Consider the following 24,034-nt stretch of genomic DNA (forward strand, 5'->3'; position numbering starts at 1 on the left):
AGGTTTGGAAAATGATCCGAGTCAGGACAGATCTGATGGGTCCTGGTAAAGGTCAAGCAGGAGTGGGCAAGAGGGTGTTATTAAAAAGAAAAAAGATATAGCTATATCTATAACATATATTATGTGTTATGATGTAACACTATGTATGTTAATGTATATAGATAGGGTATATGTTACCCTGTGTCCTACGAGGCTGGACAAGTATGAAATCATCCTCAGCTATTTTAGCAGATCCTCAGGGGTTTCTCTGAGCCAGGACCGCAGGGTTTGGGGAGGATGGGAGATGCACGGCCAGGAAAGAGACCTGAGCATGGCCAATGGACCTTGGTGTTTCCAGGTACCTCCAGGTGAAACCCCTCTGTGGCAGCAGCTGATGAAGCGTGAGCCAGCAGCATCCTGCCCTTCCTGCTGCTGGGGAGAGATGAACTGTGGAGCTGAGAAAACCTGGTAGGCAGCTACTGGTGTCCCTGGGTGAAAGCTGCCTGGTGGGGTGATGGAGGAGGGGCTGGAAGAGGACCCCCAGTTGGCAGGGATGTGGTTCCTTTGCCCACCTCTTGCTTGGAGCTGATGTTTTGCAGATCTCGGTCAGCTGGAAGGTCACTCAGTGGCTCTGTACTGCTTTGTGGGATCTCTTGGGGCAAATGTTTCTCAACCTCCTGTTTTCCTTACGTTTAAGTTAATTAATTTTAATAATCAGAAAGGTTCTCCTTCTCACAATGGGTTCACATAGCTCCCTCATGCCTAGTTAGGCAAATTGTGGGGTTGTGGGAGTTTTGCCTGTCTGGTAATGCTGGCAGCGTGAAGTTCCAGATAAGCACCTACTAATTTCTATTTTTTTTTTTAAAATGAAACTGGTGTTTGTCTGAAGCTGATGCCCAAAAGATTGAAATGGTTTTGCATTCAAACGGTAAAAAGCTGTTCTCTGCTCGCTTTGTGCAAAAAAGGGAAAAACCAAAGCCCTTACAGCCACAGAAACAAATAACCCGGGTGGAAATCTGGAAAAGCCCTGAGCTGAAGGCTCTGTTAGAAAGAAAAGCGGGTAATGAGTCTCAAGGGCTAAGGGAAAACTAGTAGCGAGCAGAGTCCTGGCTACCTTTTTGCCTGCCTTTTGACTGAAAATTAAGGGGGAACATAAAAGCAAGGGATGATGCTGTGATGTGGGTACCAAAACGGGATGGCAGGGAAAATACGCAGTGAGAAACAAATTAAGATCTGGACTTGTCAGATAATGAGGATGCTTCGCTTCTCCTGAAGCCCAAGCAAAGCTGAGGATGCTTTAAACTGAAGCCTTCCAAGTATATGTTTGCCCAAAGAGCTGGCCCTGCCATACCCATATATATTGTATGTTTTATGCATTGCAGGCTTGTTGGGCCCCCACTGAAGCTTTAACGTTACATGTGACGGCAGTTCATGTCCTTCTGGACCAGAAGGGAGTCGGGGATGCAGCCAGCTGGACTCCTGCTCTGTCTCTGGTTGTTACCAGGTGCGATGCCACCCCAGCTCCTACCGCAGCGCACAGAGACATCTAAAGGCCCCATAAGATATGGCAGATGATGATGAGCGGTGGCCTGGAGGAGGCACCTTTGCAGAGGAGCTCCAGCAATGGCACCCTGCTGCCAGCATGTCTCGGGGACCACAGCCTTGCCAACGAGGCGTGTGCCTCGGTGCCGGCCGGAGCGATAGGCTCTGTGGTGGATAACGTGTTTGGCACCGATACACCCACCTCAAAACTCAAGAGAGAAACAGCTCCCAGGTTGCAGAGGCTCCAGATCAAACCCCTGGTAGATGTTGCCTCTTCGTTGTGATTTTCGCGCTGGGCTAAATCCAGCTCGTGCAATGGGCGGTGGATTGGAGAGGAGATGCGGAGGTGCCCACAGCGGAGCTGGAGGTGAATCCTTGGATGCTGTGGGCAAAACCCAAGTGGGATGCGGGAGCGTTTCCCCTTGACCACAGAAATCTGCAGCGAATGGCTGCTTCGTCCAGTCCGCTTGGCTCTGGCAGCGCATCCCACCCCTGAAAAAGAATTAAAGAAAAACAGGGGGAAAGGGGGAAAGTGAAGAACCAACTCAAGGAATTTCGCTCCACAAATAGGGAAGCGTCTTGAACGTGCCACTGGCGTGTTGCTGCAGACAGCTTAAGCCGAGAGAAAATTCTTTGGCAGTGACATCAATTCAGCAGTAAGTAATGCATTTTCTAGGGCTGAGATTCAATTTAAGGTCTCTCTCCAGTGAATGGAATGATTGAACGGTACTTAGAAAAAAAAAACAAAACCAAAAAAAACCCCAACAAATGAGACTCCTTTTGTTAAGCTCTCGTCAGCCCATAATTTAAGAGAGTTTTTTTCCCCCCTTTTTTCTGCTTGAACTGTGGTTTGTGTACTGAAGTCTGCTAGAACTGCCTTGAACTTGGCTTTCTGTAATCACACACACCCCCCCTCCACCAAATCTAGAAGCTGACAATAAAGTTTTTAAATGCCGAGTGACTCATACAGAGCTTTGAGGATCTTTAGTCCCTCCACGCTCAGCCCTTCTACCTACAAGCCGGGACCCAGCAGAAACCACAGATTCACTAAATGCCTGGGAAGGAGAGCAAGAAAAGGACAATTTTGAGCTGTGCATCCTTGAGAAGCATGGCACAGAATGTTCTTTTTTTTTTTCTCTTTTCCTGGTAAATTGTGCAGCTTTCAGCAGTCTGTTTTATAATCTCCCTAAACCGAAACCTGCCCCTAGACCACTGAGTTTAATAACCCCCAGCAAATCTCTCCTTCAGAAACTGCCACATTTTTTCCCTCTACAATAAAAAAAATAATTAGAAATTGCCGTAATTTTATAGGGAGCTCTCACTGCCTGTGAATTTAAAACTAGCTTGTATAATGCGGCGGTGAAAAGGCAGTAAAGAATCATTTTGTACCAGCAAGGGAAGAGCTTAAAAGTTTATTTTCTTGCTGAGTGACTGGAGTTAGGCAAAACCCATCCCCAAAGGTTTCATTGCTGGTGATGCAGCTGCAGGGATTGCCAAACACATACTCAACAGAGGACTAGTTTTCTAAAAATAGTGATTAGATCGCTAACTCTGTCTCTCTCCCTTGATCCAGATCAAGTCTGAGGACAGACCTGGAGCTGGTGTGAGGGGAAGGGAGGGTGCCACTGAGCGTGGCTTCGTCCACCAGCTCTGTCACCTCATCTCCTGCAGATCAGGGCTAGGGGGAAACCTGCGGTGACCAGTGTGTTGACACCACCAGATCTCCATCTTTGAATACAGTGTGGTTTAGGCTAAGACACTGTCTAATGTTGGGGGGGTGGGGTGGGAAATGAGGACAACCTCACACTTGGGCTGTTTTGAGGTGAACACGTGTATGTGATTTTGATGTTGGGTTTGCAGGGTCTGCTGTGCCTGGCCACATGGGTGACCAGAGTCTGCCTCTGGCTGGGAAAAGGGCTTTCAGCTCAGGGGGCTGTTTGGAAATGAGATTTCAATCAAAGCTGGCTGTCTTGACTCTGCAGTGAAGGGAGAGAGAGGGAGGTCAAGGCAGCAGCTCACCCTAGCTGTTACAGACACGTCTCTCCAGCCATGGTGAGCTCACCCCCAGTGACGCTCACTGGGTTTCATCCCTCTCTGGGTGTCTGTGGGTGGGTTGAGATCGTTTTCAGGTAGTCTGCGAGGGGGTTGAGAGGTTTTGAGGTGGTCTGTGGTGGGGTTGAGATGGTTTTGAGGTGGTCTGCAGGGGGATCAAGATGTTTTCAGGTGGTCCATGGGGGGGTGAGAGGTTTTGAGGTGGTCTGAGGGGGAGTTGATATGGGTTTGAGGTGGTCTGCAGGTGGGTTTAGATGTTTTGAGGTGGTCTGCGGGGGGCTTGAGAGGTTTTGAGGTGGTCTGCAAGGGTGTTGAGGTGTTTTGAGGTGGTCTGCGGGGGATTGAGATGGTTTTGAGGTGGTCTGAAGGGGGTTGAGATGGTTTTGAGGTGGTCTGCAGGGGGGTTGAGATGGTTTTGAGGTGGCTGAAGGGGGTTGAGATGGTTTTGAGGTGGTCTGCGGGGGATTGAGATGGTTTTGAGGTGGTCTGAAGGGGGTTGAGATGGTTTTGAGGTGGTCTGCAGGGGGATTGAGATGTTTTGAGGTGGTCTGCAGGTGGGTTGAGAGGTTTTGAGGTGGTCTGCGGGGGAGTTGATATGGTTTTGAGGTGGTCTGCAGGTGGGTTGAGATGTTTTGAGGTGGTCTGTGGGGGGCTTGAGAGGTTTTGAGGTGGTCTGCAAGGGTGTTGAGAGGTTTTGAGGTGGTCTGCAAGGGTGTTGAGATGGTTTTGAGGTGGTCTGTGGGGGGGGTTGAGATGGTTTTGAGGTGGTCTTCAGGGGGGTTGAGAGGTTTTGAAGCGGTCCGTGAGTGGCTACTGAAAGCTTCTGACTTGGCAAACGATGCCAGAAAAAGCTGTAATCTGTGTCCCAGTGGAGCCAACGGTTTTGCAGAAAGGTTTCGGGAGCGACCGCTCAGCGGCGGCGCAGCATCTGCCTTTGGGGAGGGGACGTGTGGGGCACAGCCGGGGTGATCTCTCCCAGACATGATCCTTCAGGTGGAGGTTGGAGCACTCCGTGGGACAAGACGCAGAAGCAGTTTCCACAGCTGAGCTGCAACCCACTCCCGAGGCGCCTTATCTTCATCTCTACTCGTATCTACTCACGTGCAATCAAAAGCCGAGGGGTCTGGGATGAGACCTGCTTTGGCATTACCCCGGGCCAAACAGCAGCTGGGCGTAGAGGGTTTGGTTTGGGCGTTTGTGCCACGGCAGAGGAAGAAGAGGCTGCAACGTGAAGAGGCTGCAAGGTGAAGCACACCCCAGCTTCATGCTGTGGCTCAGCTTCGCTTGACGCGTCACCTCTCCTGCTTCCTTGCAGTGATGCTACGACTGCTGTGAGCTTAACTCAATAGATGGAAACGCTGGGGAAAAAAAATTATAATAAAATATATTTTATTATAAAATAAAATAGGAAAACCCCATTTAGAAATCAGCTGCCAGTAAGTAATTCCTCTCTCCCGTAGACCCCGTTTCCCCTGTGCTTCAATAACTTTCTGGTTTGTGGAGTAGTTTGGATAAAAAAGGAGCTGGCGGGGGGGGGGGGGGGGGGGGGGGGAGAGAAGTTGCTGAAAAAGTAAGTCAAAGGCTCCAACATGTGTTCTGGGCCGGTTGAATTCAAGATGAGGGGTTTAGGCTTCCCGTGGGAGCTCCCTTTCACAGCTCTCCCCTAATCCTCTGGAAATCGCCTGTTCCCTACAGCTGTTGGTTCACCAGATCAACTATTTGTTCAATTATTCTTGGCCGAGATGGCGCGGGCTGCCTCAAAGGCTGCCGGCTCCATCCCTCAGCCCACTTCAATCGCCTTTGGAGGAGCCCCAGCCCGTTTGAAGCCCACCGTCCTCCTCGCAAGAGCGTCTCCCCTCCCACGCCCGCATCCTTTTTTTATCCTGCTATGACATCCCCAAGCGTGGCCGATGATGCTCCGGTGCGGCTGCAGGGGTGGGTTGGGAGGGCGGCTCTGGTGTCGGAGCGCCTGGGCAAGAAAATAATTACAAATGAAAGAGAGATTAGCAGAAGCTGTTGCGACAAATGCTGCTGAAACGGTTTCTGAAGCGCCGGCGGTCCCTTCTAACGGGAGAAATCAGCTGCAGCTGCCATCCCTATGGTGAGCCAGAGAAACACGGGTCCCACGGGGACCCCGGCATGAAAGCCTGAGACCCGACAAACCACGGCTCCAGGGGACGAGATGACGGACCGGGGCAGCTTCGTGTCATACAAATGGACCGGTAATTAACACAATATATATTTTTTTTCTTTCACATTTGCCTGCCCCCTTCACCTCCATCCCCCAGGCTCGGCTTTTGCAGAAGTGTTCAAACACGTCTAATAAATGGCTCGCAGCTGCTGAAAGATGGCTCTTGCCTGGTGCTGGGAATCACTCTGGGTTCACCTTGCGAGGGCTCTGAGCCTTTGACCTCTCCGAAACGGGCATGCAATTCCTAAATGGCTCCTTCTAGTTTCAGGTAAAGCCCCATTTTGGTTTGCCAAACCTCCCCTCATTTAACCCAAAGGTCAGAATACCCCATAGCGGTTATCCAGGGATGCCTGTGGTATAGGACACACAGGAAAAACCTTGATGTTCTTTACAAGGGACCTGAAATAGTTGATTATTCATGGAAGGAGGAGAGATGGCTTTGGGAAATCATTCCTGCTGGGTGCAAGGCTGAAAGCGTCCACATGTCTGCCCAAGCATGGCTTGGCGCAGCCAGGTGGGGGTATCTGATGGATCCGAGGTGTGGGGTGGTTGGTGTCTGTGCTGCAAGAGAAGGTGTGATGACATACCACCTTCCTTAATCACGCTTTCCTTAATCATGTGGCTGTGGAGGAGCAGGCTCAGTCCTCGTGTGTAACCTCTGCCGCACGCAGGCAGGAGGCGAGTGATGAGTGAGAGCTGTGAACAGTGGTGATGCCCAACTCATCAGCATCTTAATTATGGCTTCTTCCCCCCCAAAAAAAATCAAAGGTCAGGGCTGACTAGTGCCTGGCGTTTCTGGGAAAGGGAGCGGAGGGTTACTTGGAGGAGCAAGGAGCGTATGTTAGCGTATGTTAGCATAACAAGCAGGTCTGTTAGATATTAGGCTGTTCATTTCCTGGGGTGGTTGGCTCAGGGGGGGTAAAATCCTGATGGGCCAAGGCAGTGGGTGAACGGGCAGGTCACTGGGATGGAAATGCTGCTGGCATTCCCTGGAAAGCTAATTGTGGGAAGCGTGCAGGCAATGTGCTTTAGCGGCTTGCAGAGAAATGATGCAAAATAAAGCAGAGAGACAGGTCGTAAGTCTGGAAGAGTCACCCCAGCTGAGCATCCCCTTTTCACCAGGCTCAGCAGTAGGTGACCATCAGGAGGGAGGGCAATCCAGCTCGCATGCAGGCAGATTAAGGGTGCAAGCAAGAGGCCAAGATGAAGACAGCATCCTTGTCTTCTCCCAGCCATCCAGCCTCACGCTAACCACAGGGAATGACAGGCTGGTTTTTGCTTAGGGCTGACAAGCACCAATAATGCTTTAATCATTATCTGTCTGTTATAGACAGCATATATATAATAATGTCTGTTATAGACACTATTAAAAGCATTGTCTTTTGGCCTGGACCTATGGGGAAGTCCTGCCTTGATGACCAAAGCATGTCCAAAGCTTGGTAGTCCCATGGAATTATGAGATGTTAGCGTTTCTTTTTTCCTTCAGACTCTGAGTTTTGCCCCAGCAAGAGCAGATACTGGCCGTGTTGCTGTCAGAAGTGGTACAGGACAAGGAGAAACATTTCGGTGAGGTGCTTCCCTTTGGGTTCACGTCTTTGTGTCCTCCATCCAGGGCTTGCAGCACCTGAGCAGAGGCGCTGCAGCATCCCTCTGTTTTGGGTCTTTTCCCTAATTTCTCAAGTCAAATGGGATGCGCAACCTCCCTGTGTCTGCATCCCTCCCCCAACTTCCCTCTTACCCCCTCCCACCTCTGACCCATCCTCCCTCCATCACCCCCAGGTCTCTTCCAGCTGCTCCCCGCGTCTCGCAAGCCCCAGCAATTGCTTTTGAAACAACACGTCAAAACACCATTAGCCTGGTCCCCGGCCAGCCTGGCTGCCTTCCCCAGCCGAGCAGCGAGGACAGGCTGGCGCTGAAGCATCCCGCCTGGTACTTTGAAGCACCCGCCTGCGCTCGGCGGGGACAGCTGGGCCATGCCACAATCCCCTCGGCCCTTTGGGCTAAGCTGGGCATTTTAAAATAGTCCCCCCCCCACCTCCCCTGCCCGATGGTGACAACTGCACAATTATTTTAGACGCTGTTTACGGACCCGTGGGGTAACCGGAGCCTGCGGGTGGCGGGGAGGAATGGGAGGCGGTGGGCAAAGGGAGCTGGGGGGGCAGCCCTGCGTGGGTTTCACCCTAATTAGCAGCCCCCTCATTTCTCAAAGGGTGTTGGAAAACTCGTCCGTGCATGCAAAGCTACAGCACCAAAGAGATTGGTGGCAGAAAACAGGCACTTTGCTGCAATCCTTATTTTTTTTAGGTTTTTGAACCCCTTCACATTTGTTTTAGGGTTCGCCAAAAGGCAGTGCTACCTCCTCGCTGGAAAAGTGATGCTGCCAGGTGGATTGGGACAGCAGGTGGGGATGAGAACTGTGCTGGGTGATGCTTTGCCTTGTGCCTCAATTTCCCCGTTGGTAAAACAGGGATGTGATGTCTGGGACCACCCCAGAAAAGGAGGGGAAGGGACCAGGTTAGAGCTGGTCTTCCCAAAACCAGTGCCGCACCCCGGCGAAGCGCCTTTAGCAGAGGGAAGGCTGTGACAAAGTGACACACGGAGCTTCTCGCCGGCAGCGTGGGGCTGGCTGGGAGCTGGGCTCCACTCGTGGAAAGCCAACCCCGAAATGGGGATGCAGACTCCTGTCGGGTCCCCTGGGCCTGCGCCCCTGAGCATCCCTTGGCGGTGCGGGAGCCTTTCGGTGAGCCCTCAGCACCACCTAGTGTTCCCAAATTTTTCTGGGGTTCATTTCTGCACACTGGAGACCTGTCCAGCCACGACTTGCGTGTGATGGCTTGTCCCCAAGGCCAGAGCAGCAGCAGCATCCCGCAACCCTTGTCCCTGCATCCACAAGGACCACCCCTGCCCCCCTCCCAGTTACTGCTCTTCTCCCATTTCACACCACAAATCCCTCGTGCAAGCTCTCGGGTGGAAAGGCTGCTCCCAAAAAGCCCAGCACCCGCTTCCCACAGCCCTCCCAACGCTTTCTCCTTTGTGGCCGTGGGTTTACAGGGCAGGCTGAAATGCTTCACCCTCCAAGGTCACTCCAGGGGAGCTTGTGGGGACCCGGCTTTGTAGTACGTCACAGCTGTATTTCCATCACTAAAACTCGGTAAGTTTCAATTTCTGGATTTGCTCTTGGCCCCTGGCCCTGGGTATGTTTTATTTTGATGAAATGCAACTTTTTAGGGTTGATCGGGATGCTGACAATTAGCAGAAATTATAAATGTTTGCTGAGGAAAGAGAGTTGGAGCTGGAGTGCTGGGGAGGAGGGAGAAAATTTTAAGGATGATAAATTAGGGGAAGGAGAAAAAGCAAATGGCAGTCTTAACAACGACACTTTCCAAATTTAATTTTAAAAGCAAAGGGTTCAGCGTTAAGGTGTCAAGATGATGCACTAATTTTCCCTCTCTTTTCAGATGGAATTACCCACCGCGTCTGATCCTGCCGGTCCCTCACAGCTTCACTTCCCCAGTAACCTCACCCTCAGGCAAAGGCATTTCTTCCAGCTCCAGGTCAGGATGCCAAATAAATCCACTAGTTTTAACAGGTGACATGAACAGCAGCAAGGGGCTGGGGAGGTGACATTCCTCCCTCTGCCACCGAGATGTGCCCTTGCTCCACTCACTGCTGAATGCAGCTTGAAGGAGGGGAAAAAACCCCAAATAATAATAATAAAAAATAAAATCATTTTTATGATAAAAAAAAAAAAAAAGATCATGATGCTCAGCATCAGCTGGGAGTTATTTTTTCACCCTGCTCGCCCCTGTTCAAGTTTTGCCCACTTTGTGCTCCCTTTTCATGGCAATTGCTTTAAATTTTAACCTTCACCACCTCTCCCTGCATCCCCCTCTCTGCTGCCTTGCGCTGTTCCCTTGCTCTCCACCTTCACTGTCTGTTACATTTCTTTTATCTGGCTGCACAATTTTCTTTTTAATGACCTTCTGTCCCCTATTAACACTTTTGCTTTCTGCAGGCATGCTGCGGTGCTGGCAGCCAGCTGGGACTGATGCAGTTTGAATCACACCAGGGCTGAGCTGTCCCCACCTTGATTTAATTCTGGTCCCCTCTGGCTGTTTTTATCCATCTGGGGTCTCGGATCTGTTCATGGTGAGGGGGTATAACGGAAAACTTTGGGTTTTTATTTTGCTTGTTCTGCCCCAGAGCGATTCCTTTTTGGTCTGGCCATGCATGGATGCTGTTTGCTCTGCGCAGCTGCAGAGGTGCCATATCGGATTTATTAATCTTCTCCTTTTGATGTCTGGCAAACACCTTCCTAGACATCTCTGCGAGGGAACAGGGTGTTTGCAAGAATTAGGTCACGTTTTGAGCAGAGGTCAACCAGTCCCTCGCTATCTCCTTTGCTAAATGCTCAGCTTGCACCTCCCTGGGGCTCTTTTCACCACCCGCATCGAGGAGTAAATTCTGCTGATGGTGGTTTGGAGGCAGCTGCAGGTCTCTGCCCCTTCTCCTCTTGCAAAGCACTTTGGCATCGCTGCAGACCTGGGTTGCGTGCGGTGGGTAAGTGCTCAGCTGGCAAATAGCCCTGAGACGGGAGGATGCTGTGAAGGGATCCTTCCCTGGGTACCACAGGACAGAGCTGCTCCCTGTTGCCTCCATAGGAGATGCATTTCAGAATGGGAGGGTATAGGTATGCAACCGTTTTCCTGCAGATATTGCCATCGGTGGGTGCTATGTTTCACAGCACCCGGTCATTTAGGCAGGTTTCATATGCACCCGTGCATGGGTGCAGGGGGCTGGGGGCAAGGAAAACAAGATGTGATTGTCTTGGTTGGAAAACACATCAATATCCCAGCGAGGGACCACATAAATATTTGTGCCTGGGCGAGTATGCCAGCTTGCTTTCCAATTTCCCTGCATCTTAAAGTTGCAGGCAACCCGCGCAGCTCCCCTCTCCGGATGCGCATCCACGTGGCAGATGGCTCTTTCACCCGTCCCCTCTGCCAGCACAGGAAAATGAGGGAACTAATTTCCTCCGTCATTTCCCCCATTTCTCTGAGCAATTAATTCTGAGCTCTTCCCAAGCAAATTTACGCATGGCTCCCTCCTCTTCCTACCGCGTGCTCCAGCCTGTATCTAACGCTGCATCCTTGGAGACGGCAGGTGCCAAAGAGCCTGTTACCTTCCCAGAGGGAAGATGTTTCCCAGGGCAGCAGGCTCCTGTTTTCCTGGTTAGTCCCTGCAGGTTTGTTTGCATGTCAGTGTGAAGAGACTGGCGGGCTGCTGTTTGCTGCCAGAGGTCCTATGGATATGTTTAGGGGCTGTACTTCTGTGTGGGGTAGGCAGGGAGAGGACAGAAGTCAGGGGGTGGAAAATTAGAGATGAGCAGGACACAAAACACCATTTCGAGGCCTCAAAAATTCCTAGGACAGGAATTGTGATTATTATTTTGTTGTTGTTGCCAGGACTGATTTCACGGGAAGGCAATAAGATTTAGAAAAGCTGCTAATCCGGACTTGAGCCCTGGGGTTTTTTTTGGCTGGGGTGCAACATGGTGACCAGGACTCCCACCTCCATGGACCGTGGCTGGTGAGGGGCCGAATCCTGGATACAGGTGAGATGAGTTACACCCTTTACACGTGATTTCAAGGCCGTTTAAGGGGGTTAAGAGGTGGGTTTAAGAGGGGGTTAAGGGGTGGCTGAGCTCTAGTGAAGGTGTAGCTATAAATTAGAGGTGACTTTGGGTTTTGATGTGTTTTATTGGGAAACGGTTGCTCAGGACCACGGGGAAGCGAGAGGTTTTGCTGAGGTGGGGTCCTGTTCAACCCCCAGCTCAGGGATGGTCTTTACTACAATAAATACACACAGAGAGGTTATTTGTTTCCTTATAGTAAGATCCACCTCCCCCCACCCCCTGTGGTTTCGTTCTGCAAATATTTGACGGTGCAAATTTCCTGGTAGCTAAGAAACACTGAACGGCTCAGCAGTGTCGGGTAGGGGCAAACTTCCATTTCAGAGTCAGGTTTAGCTAAAAGTTTAGCTGAATTTGGCCTTCCAGGATGGGAGGAGCTGTGGGATTTATGCACCAGGTCCAGCAACTTCAGCGCTACAAGCAGGATTTTTGCATGATGTTTTGGGGGCGTTGGTTTTGGACATCCCCTGCCTTGTTTTTCATGAGCTTGCACAGAGAGGCAGCAACTCCCCAGCCAAATAATCCTCTCTGTTTCCAGGATCTCCCTCTCATCACTTTGTTTTCCTCCCATTTATTCCTCAACCTCAGTTTCAGGCGTAGTTTTCTGGGGGTAAAGCTCCCCATGCGCCTGCAGCAGGGCTGGTGTAAACACCCTGATTTATTCTGATTTATTCCAGGGCTTGTGGGACACAGGTTAGAATGGCAGCAGGCTCCTGGGACATTGAGGAAAGGATTTAACGGAGGAGCTGCCTAACCAGAGGAAAGAAATGCCTGCAGCTTGGCTTTTTGCCTCTGGAAAATTTGAATCGCCTCACCTGAAAAAACAAGCACGGTTTGGGCATCCAACCCCACCGCCGATAAAATCAGCGGCGAGAGGATGCCTGCGGGATGCTTCCCCCCATCCAGCAGCACCCACCCCTCGGAGCGGTGAGAAAGGATGAATAAATGGATAATTATTTTTCGGGGAAGTCACCTGTTTAAACAACGCTGTGGGACGGAGTGAGGGAATAATTTGATTTGACTGAATCAAAATAATAATAATAAAAAATACAGGGGATTGCCAGGCAGCACTTCTAACCATGAAGTAATTTATGAAAAGGGGGTGGGTGGGGGTGTGTGTGTATGTATTTAAAACATGAAAATTCAGCTTTCTTCCTACAAATTCCCTGTGGCAGGTGTATTTGCTCTCAGTGATGTAAGTAGCTGCACTGCTCCATGGAAGTGCGTTAAAACCAGGGCTATTGCACAGAAGGCTGTCAGGGCTTCTCTTACAAATAGCGATAATAACGCTTACCTCTCTCCCAAGGGCGTCGTGGGGGTTAATTATTTAACATTTGTAAAGCACTTGCAGGGCTGGAGATGAAAGTGGAAAGTATTATTAAGAATAAACTACGTTTTATAGGAGGCCTGGTCAGAAAATTGCATTCGGAGTTGAAATATGGGTTATGAGCAGGGATCCCTGGAGGAGCATCCATCACGACCTGGGAAGCACGGAAAATGAAGTGCCTTAAAGAAATTAATCCGTTCTGCAATGTTTCATGGCCGGGGCTGCGCCGAGGGATGCGGGGAGCTGGGGTGGGGGGTAATGCCCCATAGGGCCCCCCTGTCCCCACGTGAGGTGGGCAATGGTGGAGCCCAAGAGGAAGAAATTTAATCATTGCAATGAAATGGGAGAAAATAAAGATTTTTTTTTATATTTTTTTTTTTGGTGGTGGGGGGGGAAACCTGGAGAGAGCGAGTTTCTCAAGTCAGGAATTTTGTGGGGGGAAACTGCAAATTAAAGCACTCGGTGTGCACAGGGGTGGGTTTTTTTCGTGTGTCCAGGGTTATCTTTCCCCTCTGGCCGGGGTTCGGGGAGGCCGACAGCACCCAGGGCTGGTGGGGAGGAGGCAGGGGAGGAGCACGGCTCACCTGGGCGCAGGTGCGGCAGCGGGATCACCGGGACAGGTAAGGCTCTGCTGGCTGGGGAGGGGGATCGTGTTGGGAAAGGGCTAGGGAAGGGGCGGGGGGAAATCACCCTGAGCCGTGGGGCTCACCCCCCGTAGCTCAGAGGGGAAGGGACCCCACCTGCCCACCCTTTGGGTAGGGATGGATGTGGGGACCCCTGAATCTGGCACCCAAACCAGCCCCAGAGGGAGGGAGGAGAGGGTTCAGGGTGACCCCAGACCCATTCCCCTTGGGAAAGAAAATCATGGAGGATGCGGGGGTGTGGGCTCTGCCCACCTCACCTCTTTGGGGTGTCCCACCGCCCAGCGGGATGGGGCAGGGAGGAATTTGCTGCTGTCCCCACCAGGCTGGGGTGGGACGCGTGGGGCAGCCTGGCAAACGTTTTCCAAGGAGGAAACTGAAAAACAAACACGCTACGTGGGGCCCAGCAGCAGGCAGGGGTGAGCGCCACCCCCCCCACCCCCCCCCACCCCCCGACCATAAAAGCTCAAACAGCTTCGACCCACGTCGAACAGCTTTGACCCACGTCGCTGCTGCCTGCGTCCAACCAGAAACCCCCTCCCCACCCTCCTCTCCCCACAGAATCACCCACAAAACTCTCTTTAAGTGTCCCAAAATGTGCAGATCGGGAGGAAAACCAGAGTCTGGGGGACTGCCCTGCTTGGGGGACAGTGCCCCCCTAGCAGGGCACTGCAGGGAGGGGTTCTTCCTTCTTCCAGCTTCCTTCCACCAGCTTGTCGTTAAAAAACAAGCAACATCCCGCTTTTGCAGCAGGGTGCCATCGCCCAGGCGCAGGGCGCTAGCGGAGGTTTATGTCGGGCAGCCACGGCGATCTATTAGATCATTAAACCGGTGCTCAACAGCCTCAGGTTTGTGTGTTTAAGGGGGATGAGGGGGTGTATCGGGGATATGTTGCAATGGAAATGGTTTCTTTAGTAGCTGGTCTTGGACAGTTTTCCTCGTGGGATGTGGAAGGCGGCTGGGAGACATGCTTAGCCTGGGTTGCGTCGTGGGGCAATCGGGACTGTTTGATGCTGAGCAATTTTCTCATCTGCAGAAAAAATACCGATCTTTGCGGCGTTTCTGGTGGTGGTAATGCTGGTTTTGAGTGGCTGTTTGGGTCGGTGCTTGTGAGGAGTAGGGGTTGGGGGTGTCGGGGCTGTCCCACCGTGGCACGTGGTAGAGCTGGGGAGGCAGTTCAGCACACAGACCTTGGCTCGCCAAGTCCCATGGCAACCACCACCTTTAAAAAACACTTAAATCTCTTTGGTGTCATGCAGAGGCAAAGAAAAATGCCTTCTAAGATGGTAACACGCATTTCCCAAAACAAATCATTTTGAAAGTTGCCTTAAAACCACAAATAAACAACTGTAGGTCATAAAGAGAAGCAAAAGGATGACGAAGCTCCCACTCTGAGCCCCTGTAATTAAGAAGGCTTTGGCTAATTTATTTCTTATATTTCTCTGCTTGGCTGTAACTTTGAGCTGCTGCTTGCTGCTTGCCTGATGGTGGGGCTCAGCACAAGGGGTAGGGATGGAGAATCCAAAGCCGGGACTTAAGAAAAGGAAGGCAGAAAGAGCGGTAGCAGGCAGAGCGCAGTATAACCTCTCCATCGCCAGCTTTTCGGTCCATCTCTCCCCCAGTGTCTCTCTTTAGGTGAGTCCGTTGTGTCTATTAAATAGAGCTGGGGTCCAGCATCCTAAATTTGAAGCTTTCATCTCAGTTTGAACTTCCACATTGATTTTTCCCGTTGCAGCGGGCCTTTGTTTTCAGATTAGCCCGGTCTACCTCGTGTGCCTGCCTGCACAAGCTCCGGCAGCACCTGATGGTCCTTCAGATATTCCCCGGCAATTAAGCCTAAGAGGCCCCGATGCTGATGACAATTTTTAACCCAAGTCTAAACCCACTAAGGATCCTTTAGAGACAGAAAAGTTGCTTTCCCCGTTTTGCAGACGCAGCTGGTCTCGTGAGTATTAGTAACAAGTAACGTGATTGCTCAGTGTCACCGTTAATGCTCCCCAGTGCAGATGGAGGCAGAGATAGAAGAAAACCTGATGATAATGGGATGAAATGGTTCAGAGTAGGGTTTTAGTCTGACATTAATGCATTAGGGATCCAACTCCTAGGGGAGCTAATGGAAGTGCTGCTATGATTAGGAGTGCCTCTGCAGACAAGTAAGACAGCGCTGGTAATGGAGCGAGGCGGTGCAGGCAGGCAGCGGGCAGCAGGAAAGCTCGTATTTGTAGGGGATGCTTCTCCCGGCATCTCTTGGGTGTCTCCTCTGCCCTCTTTCTGTCTGTAGGGTTATCCCACCCTCATGTCGTCTTCTCCAGCGGTGGGCTGCTGCCGGCCCTCCCAGGCGGAGAAGTTGGGCTGTGGGATTACGCCGCACTCAGAGCAGGGAGGCACCGGGCTGCCCGAGGATGCTCCTTCAGCCAAAGCGCTCCGCTGCTCTCAGGCTGGAGGTCTGGGCTTGATGCTGTCCTGAAGCCTCAGGGTCGGCAGGAGGAGACCCAAACCACCTCTAGAAGGTTGGAAATAGCTTTGTTATTTCCAGGGATACACCTCGGCGGCATTCCCCAGCTCAGCCTGAGCTCAGCCTTTTCCTTTTCTTTTCTTTTTTTTTTTTTTTTTTTTTTTATGCTAAGACATTTCTTCACTGAGACTCTTCTTCACTGAGTCAGCCTTTTCCCGGGGAGTGTCCCTGTAACCCAGGACACTCCAAGAGCCAAGCAGCAGGTCCCACGGTGAGCAAACCAGTTCTGGTGTGACTGAACTGCCTGATTTGCAGAGGTCGAAGGGCACAGTTAATTGCAGGGGGGACGGCTGTGAGCTGTTTCCAATGGCAAACTTTAGACTGTAACTTCCAAGCTGGGGAAAATGGGAGCGATGCCCTGACTGAGACATTATTGATGCACTAATAAAACCTTTACAAAAACAAAAAAAACAAAACCAAAAACAAACCAAACCAAAACAAAAAAAAACACCCTTGGTAAAGCAAATGAGACCTTTGGAAAACTCGAAAGTTTTGGCTGAAAAGGGATTATCTGTGGCTGCCAGGGTAGAGCGAGAAGAAGAGGTGAAAGCCTCGTTGGGCTCCTCGCCATCCTCCCTGCTGCTCCAGACGCCTCCCCGGGTGGCTGGGCACATTAGCTCTGAACCAAGAGAAACCAGCTCCTTTGAGAGGTGGTAAGAGCAGATGAAACAGTAAATCATTAAGCCGGCGCAGCGCACGGCATTGTAATAAACAGGGGGCAAAGTGCACTAATTACAAGCCAGCAGGGATGTGGATGCATTATCGAACGCGCAGGTTGGGCGACGAGGGAACAAGGCAAAGCCACACTTTGCAGGGATGTCCTGTGATGGTGCTTGTTGCTACCAGCCCCACCATCAGCTGGACCCTGAGCTTTTCCTTTTCCCCAACGTAGCTGATAGCAGGCAAAGTCTCGCTGCTTTTGGAGCTGGAGGGATAAACAAGAGCTGTTTGCTCCAGGGCACTCGCAGTTGAAAACAGAATTGTTTGGGGTTTGTTGGTTTTTTTTCCCCCACTGTGTTCACCTTTTGCATATTTTCAGAGGAGGAAGAGAAGCAGGAGAAATAGTTTTGCTGGTCACGCGTCCCACGTAAGCTGCCCTGCTTCCTGCTACGAGCCGTCGGGTGGGTACAGACGGCAGCAACCCCAAAACAGCCCCGCCGCCCTGCCGAGCTCAGCCCATCTCACGTAAGCGCCCCAAGGTTTCAAACATTTAAGTTTCCCCACTTTGATTGACTAATGTATCCTTTCGGTCATCCCACTCTGACTGCACCAATCTCCCGTGGGAAACTATCAGGTCCCGTTAAATCTCTGCCTTTAAAACGTCACTGCTGGAGCTAGGTCGCGGAGTTATTGACTATATATTTGACTATATATTCCTGCGGGAGTGTTATAATTATAGCATGAATGCGGTGTGATATGGCTGCACTACTTCTTGTTGTGGTATTCCGGGCTCGGGTTAGTTCTGCTTTCGGTCGTTATCCTGGTATTAGAGTTTCATGTATGTGATGGGATTCTCTGCTCACCCAGAAAACAGGGATTTTTCAGCCACCTCCCCGGCTCAGGTATGCTGCTCCCTTAATCACAGGGATACAGGTGGATGCTCTGATTCCCTGATTGTCTCTTTCAAAGAGACTATTGTATTAACCCACTGGACTGTGCTCGCATTCCTGGTCAATGGCGTCCTGCTTTGATTTTGTGTTTAATTACCCAGTGCCCCCTCTGTCAATAAATCTCTCCTTTTAAGTCACAAAATAAGGCAGAGCCTTGCAGCGCTGCTAACAACTGCCTGCAAAGCTGCTAGCCAATACAGTAGAAAATAATATTTCTATGCACAGTTTTTCCACTCTGGGATTAAATCCCTTCCTAAATCTGTTCGCATGAAACCCACCGTGATAGCTCCCCGGTGCGTGGTGGAGGCAGGACCAGCCTGGTGCAAGCCACAAGGACCTCAGCCGTGTTTGCTGCTGCATGTGCCTGCCTGCACCGGGGTGGTGTTTGCACGAGGAGGCAATGTTTGCTCACCTCCAGGTGTTGGATTAGCTGGTTTGGTTAAACCAGTTCGCATTGGGCAGGTTGGCAACAGGGCTTGAGCAGGTCTGATCTAACGCGGCGGATTTGCCTGCCTCTGGGAGGTGGTATCTGCACCCTGCTGATAGCGCGGGCAGGGACTTGAAGGGGCGAAACAAGGCGTTCCTGGGACAAACCGACCTGAAATTAGGTATTAATAAAGCCAAAGCAACCGCTCGCCTCTCTCAAAGGCTGGCAGCAGCAGCAAGCCTTGTCCAACCTCACACCCAGATCACCCTTTATGCAGCAAGCAGGCAACAGGAGAGTAAGAGCATTTTTTAATTTATAATTCCAGCCGGTGGGGACTGAAGCCCAAAACACAGCTGGGGAAGGTGGTTGAAGGATAACGGGGTCGTGGGCATCTGGGATGGGGAGGTCAGGTCCAGCACCAAACGATGCAGATGGATGGCACCCACTCCACGAGAGAGCTGGTTTCTGCCCAGCGCTAAGCGGAGCTCGGAGCGGAGAGGAGCATCACTCAGTGGAGAAGGAAGCCCTGGGTGCCAGCAACACAGCCTTTGCTATCAATTAAAAAAGATCCTAATTGACCAGCCTGCCACAACCGACCTGTGATCGCACCGAGGCAGGCCTCCAAACATATGCTCGAGCCCACATGAAAGAGCTAATCGTTTCTTCACCCAATTAAGCAAACCAGCAAATGGCAAACAGGAGCCGGCTGGGGTTTAATTGCTGTAATTCTCCTAGGAAACGGGTCCCCCGGCTCTGCTACAAACCGCCCGCGTGTGCCCCGGCACCAAGGGGCACGGGGGCTCGAGCAGCTCGGTTGGGTTCCCGGGGCTCCGCGCAGTGCAAATCCGGGCTGAGTGATGCTCCAGAGAGAATAAGGGGTGGGAGGCGGCGGGGATGCTGGTAGCACGTTGGTTTGTTTACCCAAACCCAAAATGTTTTGTTTCCAGCAGCTTTTATTTCTGAAACTACCTTTTTAACAAAATGCTTTGGCTTTGCGAAATAGATGTGGGGTAGCTTTGTGGGTTGGTTTGGGGTTTTTTCCTTCACCCTCCACGGGCTAAATAATTCCAGGAATTTTTTAAAAAAAGTTGGACATAGCACACGATTTCTGTGGCTGTTCAAGGAGCTGCAGAAACCCACGGACATTTACCCCTAGACCTTACTCTTTTCCCTGCGTGTTATCTCTCCTCCCTGGTCCCCAAAAGCCCACCCTGCCCTGGTTGGCAGCAGATGCTCTCACTCATACCTGCAGAAGGGTAGGAGAAGCAGAGACCACTGCTGGGAGAGATCCTGGGGGATGCAAGGTTCAGACTGGGATGTGTCAGAGACCACAGCAGATATGAGGCCTCTGCTAAACTGGTCTGGGCTCTGGCTTTTGTGGATATTTCCCAGTCTTGGGGCAAGGACCCCAGAGAGGTCCCAGATGTTCCCACCTCTCCCCCTTGGAGGCTTTCCCCATGCTCCTTCCTATTCCTATGTGCCTGGTCAAGCCTTTCCCAGTCCTTCCTGAAGGGAAAATCCCATTATTTTTTTTCCCCAGTGTTATGTCAAATAACTGGTGTATGTCGTATAATGACGTTTTTCTTTGCCTTGTAGTGAGAGGAGGTTGTCAGGATGGCAAACTTCAAGGGTCACGCGCTCCCAGGCAGTTTCTTCCTGCTCTTTGGGCTCTGGTGGTCTGTGAAATACCCGCTGCAGTATCTCAGCCAGAAAGTAAATAAGAAATACCACAGGATTTATTGCTTCCAGCGCGTGGATGCCATCGAAGGGGGAATCAAAATCATCTTTGCCCTGATAGGTAAGGGTTATATTTGACTAGCAGTGCTGGTAACTTCCCGGCCAGTAGCAATGACCGTACTGGAGCCTTTGCTCCAGAGGAACCTGTCCAGACGTGGTAGGATGCATCTTAGATATTCATCTTGTCTTGATCTGTAATAGAGTTTGATGTGATAAGACCAAGTCTCATACCCCTTCCCCAAGCTGAGCAACCACTAGTACGGGCAGCCCTGATTTTTGCACCCAGTCTTTTCTCCCTAGCGTAAACCCATCAGCTCTTGCTTCAGACCCCCCTGCAGCAATGAGTAGCACCAACCACCATGGCAAATAAACCATCAGGAATGCCATGGTCTCGTGTGTGTCCATGCAGGGATGCTGGCAGAGCAGTTCGTCCCCGATGGCCCCCACTTGTACCTCTACAGCGGGGGGAACCGTGACTGGGTGAAGCTGATGAACTGGCAGCACACCACCATGTACCTCTTCTACGGCCTCTCCGGGGTGGTGGACGTCTTCACTTACACCTCCCAGGTGGTGCCGCGGGGTCTGGATCGCCTCATGCTCTCCGTGGCTGTGTTCGTTGAAGGTCGGTAGAAGGTGGCCCGTGACTCGCGGCAGGGGGGGGATGTTGGAGGGTGAGTCAGAAAGGGACCAAAATTTGCCAGACTGAGGTAGTGCTCTGAATGCCCCTGAAGATAAAACACGTTGTAGGTGATATATTATCAAAGGGTGGTCTGTAGCAAGGTGGGAAATACAGGCATCGATAAGTCCTGGCTTTGCCTGGTTTGGGATTTCTGGGGTGGCAGCGGTACAAAGCAGTGGGCTGAGTTTCCTCATTATGATAAATGGTTGGTGGATGCTGCATTTATCCTACATCTACAGAGCTGCTCGCATGCCCCGCGTTCCCCCCCCGAGAGCCATTAATTGCACTGCAGGCAGCGTCATCCTCATCTGCTTGCGTTGCACGTGGCAAATTCGACTGACTTATTCCAGCTTCAGTACATCATGAATATCATTTTGTCTTCAGGCTGTCTCGCAAGTCATGAGCCAGGATTTCAGACCCCTCTTGGATCACACGGGGAAAAGGCACTAGGAAATGAAGGTCTTGCTTATATAAAAAAGCCCTTAAGGAAGGCGTATCTGTTGTTATTTTCCCTTCCCTGATCCCAGTGGTTTCTGAAGCAGAGCAGGGGCGGCTCAACAGGCGCAGTCTGGCATGTAAGAAAAAGAAATCTATCATTTACAGCTCCCGAGAAAATGGTGATGTTCAGCAATAGAAAGGCAGGACACAGCAGGAACCCGGCTGCGAGGGGGGGGTGATCAGAAGAGGTGATGGCACCCACACGGGAAGACCCCCCCCGTCAGCTGTCCTCTTCGGTCCCCGTATTGCTCAGACCCTCCTGCCCCACAGCTGGGCATCTCATCCCTCCAGGCTGGTGGGATGCCAGGAGACCTAGAGGGATGGTGCTATGTGGAGTCCCTTGTTCTCATGGTGACCCGTCTCAGTTTGCCAACCGGGTGGGTGATTTACTCTGCCGCGCCTCTGTGGTCACGGTGTTGCTAACACTACTCTAAGCACGGTACGTCCTTTGGCAGGTTGTCTCTTTTATTACCATGTCCTTCACCGCCCCATGTTGGATCAGCATATCCACTCCCTGCTGCTCATCGCCATCTTTTCAGGGGCCTTCAGTATCATGCTGGAGGTCTTCCTCCGTGACAACATTGTCCTGGAGATGTTCAGAGCTGGTGTCACCATCGTCCAGGGAACGTGGTTCTGGCAGGTCAGTTCTGCCTTCTCATGTGGAGCAGAGCACCGAGGTGGGAGAGCAATGGCAAAAGAGGAGAATTAGCCATACATCACGTATCAATCGCACGTCTCTGAAGGATAATTTTGCCAGGCTCGCTTCATAAATAGATCATCACCCAGAATGAAAATTTACTTATCGCAGGTCATCGCTGATGACTGCTGCTGCTGAAATAGCTGTTTGTCTTGGCTTATTGCTTCTCTGGGGGGAACAGCAAAAGCGAGCACTTGCAGTGAGCGAGCAACATTTTACAGTATCTAACAACCAAGGACTAATTGCTTAATGTGTCTAATGCACCCTGCAGCACTCCCTCTGGTTTAGTGGAGAGATGCAAACCCCATCAAGCAATAAAATGGCTGAGTAAAAATACAACCAGCTGCTCGCTTTGGTAGTAGTTGGAGCTAACTGCTCCCAAAACCAAGCTGCCACCAAGAAATGCGAGTTCCCCTCCTCTTTCTCAGCCCCAGGTCTGCTGCGCTATCTCAAACCAGCCTTTATTCAGAGGTTAAAACTGGGCTGAGCTTGTAAAATACTGAATTTGGAGTTTTTAAAGGATGGCTAGGAGCCTGCAATGCAGAGGGACAGACCATTGTGTGGGGTTATTGTACAGAAAAAGAGACCGCAGGCACAGACCTTGCTTGGTGTGGCCTCTCGTTGCAAGGCTGGACCTCAGTAAGGCCGGTACAAATGAGGATCCCAGTCAGGGCTCAAATCCCTTGGTCACCATGGTGGGGACCGAGATGGACAGAGGGCTGCTGGAGGTACATTGATTCCCCAAGGTAATAAATCGCTTGTATCCACCCAGATCGGTGTCGTGCTCTTCCAGCCATGGGGAGGCCCCACGTGGGATGAGAAGGACCACAGCAACATCATGTTCCTCACCATGTGCTTCTTCTGGCACTGGGCAGCCGCTGTGGCCATCCTGGCTATCAACTACACCCTCGCTTACTGGTATGGCTGGGGCGTGAAGGTGGGCAGGGGCGGGGGTGGCTGCGATGAGCTGCGGATGCGCTCCAGCCGATCCCAACGTACAAAGTCACAGCTGAATAAGCAGCCCCTGACTACTGCAAGTTTTAGGGCATGGCGACAATTTGTCGAGTGCACGGAATGCAAAATAGTGTCAGCAAGAGGCACGGGTGTTGAACGCGGAGAAGCAAATGGCTGAGCCCCTGGAGCTGCTCCTGGAAGTCACGCTGGTTTTGGGTTTTTTTTGTTTTTTTTTCTCTGCACCCAGTGCTGGAAGTAAAACTTTAATTCGATAGAAAAATCAAAGCATTACCAGGATGCCCTGACATTTAGTCCCCTCCCTTGCAAGGGTTTCAGAGCGGTTGACAGTCACTGAGTCGTTAGAGGTACAACAGCACTGTGATGGCTAAAACATCACCAGCCCCCAGCATGGCTTTTCCAAGGGGATGGGAAGGGGATGTATCCCACTTTCGAGGGTGCTCCTACCACCTGTGAGCCTCTAAGGGACGCTGCATGGCTTGCTGAGACACAGGCTACAGAAGGATCAGTCCAGTCTATGCAAGCAAATAGACTCTAGAGAATAAAAAAACCCAATCCTCCCCTCAACCAGCATTTGAGGACCTCTATAATAGTTCCTGCCCCTCTGTGTATTCACCACAAGCGCACTTTGCTCCCCTGAGCATCCTGGCATTTGTCTGGAGGTTTTGCTAACAGCGGTTTATCGCTCGTGTGTTCCAGCTGCATCCAGAGGAGCAGGAGAGGCAGCGCGGAGCCCTACATCGGTCTGGGAGTCCGGCAGCAAAAGTGTGACACGAGCTCCCAAGCTGCCTTCTTAAATGGATCTGATGAAGAGTGAAGAGGGATGCAATCTCCTTCTCCAAATACATGAAGAATCTGTTTTCTAGAAGGAATCAAAAAAATCTAATTACATATTTATGGTTTGGAAGGGTGAAGAGAGGTGCCACCTCTCTGCTGCTGGGAGGCACATGGAGCACACCGCGGGCAGCTGCCCTCCATGCCTCCCTGAACATCACCCTCTCTGAAATGAGCACAATTTGGGGTGATTTTTAGCAGCCAAAATAAGCACAGAAACTTAATGTGATGAGATGGCTTCATCCGATGGGTTCCCATGTGTGTTTCCGTAGTGATGGAGGGCATCCTTGGGCCAGCTGACTTTTCCAAGAGCCTGGAGGCTTTGACGTGCCGTGATTGAAGCCAGGGAAACCTCCAGGCTGAGGTCAGGTACCTCTGGACCAAAGCATCATCTCAAGGAGGAAGAGTAGAGGAGTGCTGAATGTGAGATTGTGTCAAATTTGCACCGCCACAGCTTGATTGTATGCAGTACTGATTTTATTACCGAAGCTTTGAACTAAAGAGAGGTTTTGTTAATAGTTTTCTCATTCGCTTAAAGGCTGAAAGAGCGAATAAATGTGAAATAAAAAAATCCGTAGTGAGCTGATATCCTTAAATTTAAGACTGATAAATTATAGAGTGTGTAATAATAGCTTAGACAA

General features: G+C 51.1%; 1 protein-coding gene across 1 annotated transcript; it reads left to right on the top strand.

Annotated features, from left to right (window-relative positions):
* Nucleotides 1-11,450: 11,450 nt before the first annotated feature.
* On the top strand, nt 11,451-23,376 carry LOC308054224 (transmembrane protein 45B-like; the record flags this gene model as incomplete). The annotated part of the gene is made up of 5 exons (XM_080366672.1): nt 11,451-19,774; nt 20,123-20,335; nt 21,346-21,530; nt 22,360-22,505; nt 23,259-23,376. The coding sequence occupies exons 1-5, from the start codon at nt 19,591-19,593 to the stop codon at nt 23,374-23,376; spliced, it is 846 nt and encodes a 281-aa protein (XP_080222798.1). The 5' UTR covers nt 11,451-19,590.
* Nucleotides 23,377-24,034: the final 658 nt, after the last annotated feature.

Source organism: Falco punctatus, assembly GCF_963210335.1.
Source record: "Falco punctatus genome assembly, chromosome: 16".
In the NCBI taxonomy this organism is placed as follows: Eukaryota; Metazoa; Chordata; class Aves; order Falconiformes; family Falconidae; genus Falco; species Falco punctatus.